At 39.8% G+C, this 10,115-nt stretch overlaps 1 protein-coding gene across 3 annotated transcripts in view; it reads right to left on the reverse strand.

The window, feature by feature from the left end:
* Nucleotides 1-9,756, reverse strand: part of HIF1A (hypoxia inducible factor 1 subunit alpha) — a 52,324-nt gene extending 42,568 nt beyond the window's left edge. For 2 of the 3 annotated variants that reach the window (XM_030929928.1, XM_030929927.1), the window contains exon 1: nt 9,267-9,709. In XM_030929928.1, coding sequence (XP_030785788.1) covers nt 9,267-9,301 — 35 coding nt within the window. In that variant the 5' untranslated portion in view covers nt 9,302-9,709. Of the gene's footprint in view, nt 1-9,266 lie in introns of all 3 variants that reach the window. The other variant, XM_010354649.2, reaches the window with a different exon arrangement.
* Nucleotides 9,757-10,115: the final 359 nt, after the last annotated feature.

A 10,115-nucleotide genomic window follows, 5' to 3' on the forward strand; every position in this document is an offset into this window, starting at 1 on the left:
CCAGAGAGTAATAAATAGGAATTACAACATGGCAGTGCTTTGTTTAATAGAGTTAAAGCAGTGTCAAAGTTACATTCTATGAGAATTTTTAAAACTGTGTTTTCATTTTGATGGCATTGTAAAAATTATTCAAGAAATATCCCTTCCTCCATATACAGCGAAGGCTTTGACTACTGGTTTGACACTATAACCATTTAAATATTTTAACTATGTTAGCTACAAAGGCAGGCAATATCCAACTTTCCTCTACTAACAAGTTAAAAGACATTTAATGAGATTCTGGACACAAAGAACATGGAAATGTAAGCTTTCTTAATTTCCCCTCCTTTAACATCCCAAATAAATAGCTTTGAGAACATGTTTCTTCCTTTAGTATTACCACTATGGAAAATTATTTTAGAATAACATGTCTATACATAAACCAGTATTTAGCCTGCAAAGGCCAGATTTTCATGGAAAAAAAAAACAAAGTAAAGGAAAAGCATCAGTAACTATTCTGCCACTATTATTTACTCACTGGTGATGAATAGCCTTCATCAGATTAACCCAAAGAAGGCTTGCTGAAAACAATGCTGTAAACAATGCTGAAAACAACAAATATTATAATATTATGAATATAGGGTTAGTTTCTACTTAATTAAGCCCTTACTTTTTGCCAAGAGCTGTTCTGAGTGTTTCGTATGAGTTGATATATCATTTCATTCTCATAACAATCCTATAAGGCAATTATTCTTATCATCCCAATAAAGCAACTTGTGTAAGATCACATAGTAGAGCTAAAAGTTCTAGAAAAATGTGCGATCTTAACACTTACTTAGTAAAGGATCATCTTTTCCTTGAGATGAAAACCCTAACCCATAGAAGAAATACTCAACTTCCCAAAAGTCATGACAAGAAGAGTTGCAGAATGACTATACTTGGTAGAAAACTATAGAATATGAATTCAAATGACTTGCAACAAAAACTCATTACCCATTAATTACAATGGTAGCACTGATCAAGAGTTCTGTGTATAATAAGATAATACTCTACAAGACAATCAAATATGCTACAATAAGACATATTTGACTTATGTAATCAGGGAACTCCTTTCACATGGCCAAGTAGGGCAAACAGGTATTCTTCCAGGAAACTGATATACAGACACTAGAAGAGAGAGGGTTTTTTTTCCACATTTTTGTTTTCATTACAAACTGTAAGGCTGCAGGTATGGGGATGCTAGCCGTCCTCTTCCACACCATACAGACAGCCTGTCAGTGGCAGAATAAGGCCAGCATGCAAATACAGCAAAGGTATACAAGCCAAGTAATATCAAGACAAAAGTCAGGGACTATTACACTCGGAGATCATTTAAGACTCTAGATTTGTCTCTTAAACCAAAACTAGATTGTGTTAGCCAATGACTACATTTTTCCCTCTTAAACTAGATTGAGTTGTATTTTGTTACTTGCAATAAAAAGAATCCTAATATACTTATCAAACTGCCATGTTTCAAATTTAAAACTTTAATGATGATAAAGTTCAAGAAAATGACACTCTAAAATACAACTACGTCAAACTTTCTAGAAGATAAACAGGCAATTATATTGAAAGCTTTAAAATAGATACTTTTTGACCCTGCAATTCTACCTCTTCGAATTTATTATTAAGAAAGAACCATGGGGCCAGGCATGGTGGCTCACGCCTGTATAATCCCAGTGCTTTTCTCACTTTTTTGAGGATAGGTTTGATAAAAAGGCAATAATGATAAAATATACTATATCCAAAATCTAGAGAGTATTAACAGCCATATACTATGTAAGTACCCAACATTAATATTATCTAATTTAACCATCACCACAATCCTACAACATTCTGAGACCCTCACTATTTAGACGGAAAAAAATGTAGATGTAAATGTTTAAAAAGCAGGTTAAAAACAGTACTCATTCCCTAATCCTACAGTTATTAATATACATATGTAACACAGAATTGAGAAATAGTAGACAATGGTCTACTATTCATGGTGAAATAGCAGGTGATTTTTATTTCTTTGTGCACCTGTGTAGTTTTTTAACTTTTTCCTCCAAAATTTTTAAATTTCATTAAACATTAAAATAGTTTAGCCAAATCAAATGATTGTAAACACACTCAAGGAACTCCTATTTAAATGGTATTCTATTATAAAGCAAAGAGAATAATCAATGCTCTTCTATTATAAAGCAAAGAAAATAATCAAGCCCCAACCTTACTATAAAAGTAATAGAATTTAAATATCTATATTTTAAAAAGTCAAAGGAGATTCTATAACTTTCTTCTTACCAATCAATGAATCTCAGAGAGACAGGGAACTAAAGAATTAAAACATTCTTTTTAATTTTTTTTTTGAGACAGCATCTCACTGTCGTCAGGCTGGAGTGCAGTGGCACGATCTTGGCTCACTGCAACCTCTGCCTCCCAGGTTCAAGCGATTCTCCTGCCTCAGCCTCCTGAGTAGCTGGGATTACAGGCATGTACCACCACACCTGGCTTTTTCTCTTTCTTTTTTTTATTTTTAGTAGAGACGGAGCTTCTCTGCGTTGGTTGGGCTTGTCTTGAACTCCCAACCTCAGGTGATTCACCTGCCCCGGCCTCCCAAAGTGCTGGGATTACAGGCAGGAGACACCATGCCGGGCCGACAATATTTCTAAAGAAACCTTTTAAAAACCTGCATTCTCTCTGTTCATCCAATTATTCAATCATTGTCTCATTTGTTAATTCAAATACTTATTAAGAGCTCACTGTGTACACCACGTACCAGTATTCACACCACAGATTTCTTTTTTTATTTGTTTGAAACAGGGTCTTGCTCTGTCACCCAGGCTGGAGCGCAATGGGGTGATCTTGGCTCACTGCAACCTCTGCCTCCTGGGTTCAAGCAATTCTCCTGCCTCAGCCTCCTAAGTAGCTGGGATTACAGGCGCCCACCACCATGCCTGGCTAATTTTTGGTATTTTTAGTAGAGATGGGGTTTCCCCGTGTTGGCCAGGCTGGTCTCGAACTCCTGACCTCAGGTGATCCATCCGCCTCGGCATCCCCAAGTACTGGGATTGCAAGCGTGAGCCACCGCGTCCAGCCCACAAATTTCAAATTCAGTCTACTTGGGATTTTGTCCAATGAAACCTACCCAGTTTTATAATGGAAAGGGGGAAGGTAGAAATCATTTTAAAGAAATTTGCTTAACATCTGAATTTACAAGACTCTTAACAATAGAAACATATCCCAACCCTCAAAGACTTCAACTTTCACCTTTAAACCTTATGTTTCTTTTTAACCATAGTATTTTTCAGCTGGAAAAACAAACCCTCCCAAACTACTTGGAAAAAAAAAGGGGGGAGAAACACAGGGGACCTGTCCTTAATGAGTGAAAACTGCAATATTAAATAGTAGACACTTTTTAATTAATTTGCCTAAATACATTGTGACTTTTCAAACAAGCGAAGAACTACATACAGTAAGCTATGTTCCATCACTACATTTTTGCATTTATAAGACAATCATAAGACAACATATGATTCAAAATCATATGTTGAAATAATCTTTATGGGCCGGGCGCGGTGGCTCAAGCCTGTAATCCCAGCACTTCGGGAGGCCGAGACGGGTGGATCACGAGGTCAGGAGATCGAGACCATCCTGGCTAACACGGTGAAACCCCGTCTCTACTAAAAAATACAAAAAACTAGCCGGGCGAGGTGGCGGGCGCCTGTAGTCCCAGCTACTCGGGAGGCTGAGGCAGGAGAATGGCGTAAACCCGGGAGGCGGAGCTTGCAGTGAGCTGAGATCCGGCCACTGCACTCCAGCCCCGGCGACAGAGTGAGACTCTGCCTCAAAAAAAAAAAAAAAAAAAAGAAATAATCTTTATGGTTAAAACTGTAACCGGTTAAGGTGAAATTTTAAAATAAACACTCATAAATAACAGTTGAGATCACCAGAACAGCTAAAAGCTAACATCTTGGGAACAGTTTTAATAAAAATAATTATTTCAATTATTGTTTTAAATCTTAGAGAACAAATTTCCCAATTAAATTGGGATTTATCAACAATAGAACAGATGTACACTATTTTACCCAAAAAGTGTTTCTGTGAAAAAGTACTGGCAGAGCAAATCTAAGTCACTAGAAAAATTGAATTCTCATTTTAGAGGTACTTAATATTTTCTTTCTGCAAAAGCTTCCACTGCAAACTGTAGTTAGCTTTCAGCTGGTTATCCACAAACAAGCCCTTAAAAACGATCACTTCAACATATTAGATGGCTACCACTTCAACATATTAGATGGCTACCACTTCAACATATTAGATGGCTGAGAGAGAGAGAAAGAGAAAGAAGAGAAGGAAGGAAAGAAAGAAAACAAGTGTTTAGAAGGATGTGGAGAAATAGGAACCCTTGTGCACTATTGGTGGGAATGTAAACTGGTGAAACTGCTATAGAAAACAATATGGTGGTTCCTTGAAAATTAAAAAGGGTTACCATATGATCCAGCATCCCTCTTCTGGATATATATCCAAAAAAAAAAGTGAAAGTTTAAGAGAGATTTGCAGACTCATGTTCATAGCAGCACAATAACCAAGATGTGGAAGCAACCCAAGTGTCCATTGCTAAGATGAATGGAGAAACAAAATATGGTACATATAATGGAATATTGCTCAGACTCAAAAAGGAAGAAAATTCTGACACATGCTACAATATGGATGAACCTTGAGAACATTACACTAAGTGAAATAAGCCCATCACAAAAATATTAAAACCCTATGATTCTATTTATATGAGGCATCTAGAGTAGTAAAATTTGCAGAAACAAAAAGTAAAATGGTGGTTGCCAGAGGCTGAGGAGAGGGGGAAACTGGGAATTGTTTAAAGGGTATATTTCAGCTTTGCAAGATGAAAAAGTTCTGGAAGTTAGTTGCACAATGTGAATGTACCTAACACTAATGAACAGTACACTTAGAAATAGTTAAGATGGTAAATTTTATGTTAATATTTTTAAACTACAATTTTAAAAAACAATCAAAAGCTATAAGAAAAAAGCCATGAGGTAATCACAATTTTTGTTTTGACGAAACAAACATTTTTAATTTTGTTTTAGAAATTGTGATTTTCTCTAAAGGGATGTCTGGCAAATAGATAAGGGTTTATAAATTTCTACTGCAGAAAACATGAACATTAATACTCAATGCATATACAAAACAGTTAATTCTTGATGTGTCAAGAGACCAAAAGATATAATTATTTTTAAAATTCCAAAGCCTATAGTTAATTTAAACATTCTCACCATATTTTTACCAAAAATACTGAGCAACAAGAAGTTTGGCTTGTCTTAGTTTCAAATTCTCTTTCTAACCTCCCAGAGTTAAGCAGAAAACACATACACACACTGGGTAAAATCCACCCACTGGATAACTAGTCACAAAGTTTAAAAAATCAATTTCTTGATCGAAAACTCATCCAACACCACATTTAAATTTAGATTATTTTCTCTTGGTTAAGAAACAGACTTGTGTTAATCTTAGAAAAAGGGATACAGTATTTCAAGTATCTAAATTTTAAAAATTATATATTAAGAGAAGGCATCTATGAATACACGATTTAACCCAAATCTTTAACATCCATGCACATCAATTTTTAATTTCACCACCAAACATAATAAACTATTTTGAGTTCTTCAGAAAAAAAAAAAAAATCAGTCAAGAGACTAATTAATCCCCCTCAGCTTTCTATACACCACTCTTGACATACAAGAATAGAATGTAACCACAAAATCTAAACCCTGAGCCCAGACACCATTAGAGCCACAGACAATGGCATTAAAAGGAAAGACAATGGAAGTTAACAGGTAGAAAGGCTGACATTCTCCAAACCGCATAAGATGCTCTAAAATAACTTGATAGTTCAGTAAATACACACGTGTGGAAGAGTGCACTAATATAGACTTCACACAAATTGAGCCACAAAACAGACTAGTAAGGCAAGCTTTAAGTCTTGCCTTTAGATGGAACTCAATGGTCTTAACTCTGGAAAAATTCAGAAGCAAAGGACAGTTTTTCTACCATGTAGCTGCTTTACTGAGAATATTTTATCAACTCATTATCTTTCACAAAGGTTAATTTTTACAAAATTGTCTAAACTTTGGCATCAAGACAAAAAATGTTTTAAGTTACTGCCAGTACTAAGACTGCAGTGTCTTGCACATATCTTGCTTAAATCAACAGTAAGACTAGAATACTGTGTATGTTTGACTCTACATACACAGTATGTAAGTCCAGAGTAAACTCAAAAGTACTCTATTTGGGGAGAAAACACAGGGGTGAGGAATTGTGAAGGAGAAGGCCTGGAGTAGAGAGTAGATCAGATGCTCAAGAAAAATAACTGATACTAGGTGTCAATATAACCCAAGGATGTACTCTTTTGCCCATTTCAACAGGAAAAAAACCCTTTTCAAGCTCTGGATCCAATGTTAGTCTTTTCACTTTCAGGAGATAGAAAACATGCATGAAGACACAGAAAAGAAACTAAAGGAAATAGCTGGAAGGACTAGGAAAAAAAAATTTTAAGAGTTATGGAAGTTCAAACAAGAATTTTAACAGGTAACATCTATTTTCAAGTACACAGTGTCACCAAGACTCCTGCAATGGGCTAAGTGCTTCACAAGCATTATCTCATTTAACCTTTACAATAACTGCTCAGATGGCTGGTATTCTTATCACTTCAAAAGGAGGAAAGAGGCTCAGAGGCATTCAGTAACTTGCTCAAGCTCACAAGTGAAGGGCTGGGACCCTTAACTCAGAGGTATCTGCCTCCACATCCTATGCTCTTAACCACTATATACTGCCTCCTCAAACAAAAGGACAATCAAAATAGAAATATAAGGAGAAAAGTTTGCTAATAAATGACAGAGCTTCTTGACTTTTAATGGCCAAAGTTAATGAAGGAAATTAAGGAATATCTATTCTCATAAATTTTACTTTAATGATTCAGTAATTATTTCTTTTAGAAAACGTTGAAGGAGTCTGGCCTGAAGCCTGAAACAGAATCATTACTCTCTTGACATTCTCTTAAAAATCTAAAAATCAAAACACATGTGCTATTAAGTAAGTTCAGTCCCTATAACTAGGAGGCAACATGAAATGTCCTATGTTAAATCTAAAATATCATAACTATACCCATTTTCTATTCTGATTTCTTCCAATTCTTCAGGTTGAGTTTCCTAGACTTTCTTTTAAAAAGACAAATTTGTTTCCCAAACTCTGACATTGGGAATTCATTTAAAATGAAAAAAAAAATTGCATGAAGAAAATCCCCATCCCTCAAACTCTCAGTTATCTTTCAAAAAACTGTAAATTAGTTAGAAAAGGTCATCTATTATAAACAGCATCTAAAAATGCTGAGTACCCACCACTTAAGTGTTTAACTTAATTTTTCAGTTATATCAAGAACTTCTATATTAAGAAATGAATCCATCCAACCCAAGGTTGTTAAGTTTTCAAATGAGAAAATTTTGAAAGTAACAGATAAGCTGAGGAAAATCTAAGAACTCATTTAGAATTGGGGCTGAAAAGTAGCTAATTTATTCATTCATTCATTTCAAAACTTCTGATATTCTGAACTGATGAATGGCAAAGAAATGACTTCGATACTGTATATAAAAAGGAATTGATTGGTGCATAATTTAATACATTGTATTAAGTATGATTCAATATATATAAGGATAGAAAACTGGCACTACACAGAGGTAATCTGCCGCTTTATCATTTCATCAAAAGCACTGTAATCACCTCCGCAAAATAAACTGCAATTAATTCCTGGTAACTCTTGGAATGAATTTAAACCTGTTTGCTCACTTTTTGAATTTTGTAAGTGCCTTCTCTGGTGTACACAAACTGAGAATTTAATATTCTATTGAAGAAGGACCAGGAGAAGGGATCTACAAAAGAGCAAGAATATAAACAAGTTTATCTTCTGCTGATACTGATTAGGGAAATTAATCTCTCTGCCAGAAGAGTGGAAGGATTTAAGAGCAAGCCAGTCTACTAACCAAAACTCTTACTCTAAATCTTCAATTCCTTAAATGATTTCCTTAAAAGTTAAAATACCAAAGTGGACAAAATTGTGTGTGTGTTGGGGGATGGCGGAGTCCGCTCTTAATACCAGTGGTCCAACTCACAATTCTTAATCTCTAATGTACCCCTTAGGCTCAGACTTCAAGGTGATTTATAAAACTTGCATTAAGTTCTAACCGAGTGATTAACTTACTTTGGATATATGTTGAAGGTTTTCCTTTAATATACTTCAATTTCAGGAAAATGAGACAGAGTTCGAAAATTTTTGCAACATTTTAGTGCCGCATTTCATTCACTCATCATATACTTTTTTCAGTATCATTAAAACTGTCTGCCTACATTTAACCAGCCCCTACATTTTCATTATTTGAAGAATGAGTGAGGCATGTATTCATTTATACTATCTGCGTTCTCGTGACAGGTTATATGAACTCATGTATCCAATTCTAAAGTTCTCTTTAAAATGTTGCTATTTCTCTAAATTCCCATTACTCTGACTCTCAGTCTAGGCAACTTTTTTTAAGGCGCTTAAAACGAAACAAAACCTGCACGTGCAAACTAAAAAGTTCGCATCTTAAGGCCATCGCGGCAAATCCCTAGGATGCACAAAGGCAAAGACACCCGCGACGGCTGGACAACTACAGGACAAGATCGCATCCGACCACGCGAGTCCCTCAGTCGGGAATTCAGGGCCCCAAGCCCACTAGCAAGCCAGGACCAGCGTGCAGGGTCCGCCCCAGGGCCGAGTTTTCAATGGAACCGGAGAGGATGGGGGCGGGAAGGAGCGGAAGCTCCGGGTGCAAACCGCGGCTACGGAGCTGCAGTTCATTTCTCTTCCCGGGGTTTTCGGGCTGGGTAAAGTCCCCTCCGGATGCGGCCACAGAGCAGGCTGGGTTTCTGAGGCGGGTAGGTGGGCGGCGCGAGGCCCCCACGGCCGGCGGGGAGGGCAAGCAGGGCTCAGATCCCGGCCCCTGAAAGCACTTTCGAGGCGTCTCCCACCCCCCACGACAAGATGGCGACGTGGACAGCGGGGGAGCCCGGCCGGCGAGGTTGGGGGAAAGAGAGGGGAGGGGAGAAGCCGCAGAAACAAAAAGGCTGCCCCCTCCACCCCCAGGAACGCCGAGGCCGGCCCGGGAGCCCAGGGCGGGACGGCGGGCGGGGGCGCCGGCGGCCGGCCGAGGGAATGGGCTTACTTTTTCTTGTCGTTCGCGCCGCCGGCGCCCTCCATGGTGAATCGGTTCCCGCGATGCCTTCACGCCGGGCGGCCCCCAGGCTCGCTCCGGCCTAAGCGCTGGCTCCCTCCACACGCGGAGAGAGAAGGCAAGGCAAGTCCAGAGGTGGGGGTGCGAGGCGGGAAACACCTCGTGAGACCAGAAGCAGGAGAAGCGGGCGGTAATCGCCGAAATCCGGGCCCGTCTCCGAACCTCTCCTCAGGTGGCTTGTCAGGGCCCAGCCCGACGCACTGGCCGAAGCGACGGCGAGGGTGATCCTCTTGTCCCCTCAGACGAGGCAGCACTGTGCACTGAGGAGCTGAGGCAGCGTCAGGGGGCGGGCAAGGGCGGAGGCGCGCTTGGGCGCGCAGGGAGGGGAGAGGGGCGGGAGCGCGCCCGCTCGCCTGCCCAGGCCGGCGCGCGCTCCCGCAGGCCCGCCTCACCTGAGGTGGAGGCGGGTTCCTCGAGAGCCAATGGCGAGCCACGCAGGCGGCCAGCCCACGTCGCTCTCAGCCAATCAGGAGGCGGTCAGCTGAGGCACAGCTGGGACGCGCTGCGGCGCTCACGTGGTAGTCTGTGTTTAGCGGCGGAGGAAAGAGAAAGGAGCTGGGGGCGCGGCTCAGCGCGGGTTTGGGGACTCTGCGCCTTCCCCTAAGGAAGGCGGTGCCCGGCTTTGGGAGGCGCTGCTGAGAAGGGGTTTCGGTTGCCTGGTCCCAAACCTGCATCATATTTTCCTACTCTTCGTGCAGTAATGTAATGCTGCCGCTCTCTTTCTCCTCGGCCGCAGTGCTGAGCGTGACTGCCGCCCAACTCTGCTGAGCTCTCTGTTCA

The sequence above is a fragment of the Rhinopithecus roxellana genome, chromosome 5, assembly GCF_007565055.1.
Source record: "Rhinopithecus roxellana isolate Shanxi Qingling chromosome 5, ASM756505v1, whole genome shotgun sequence".
NCBI lineage: Eukaryota > Metazoa > Chordata > Mammalia > Primates > Cercopithecidae > Rhinopithecus > Rhinopithecus roxellana.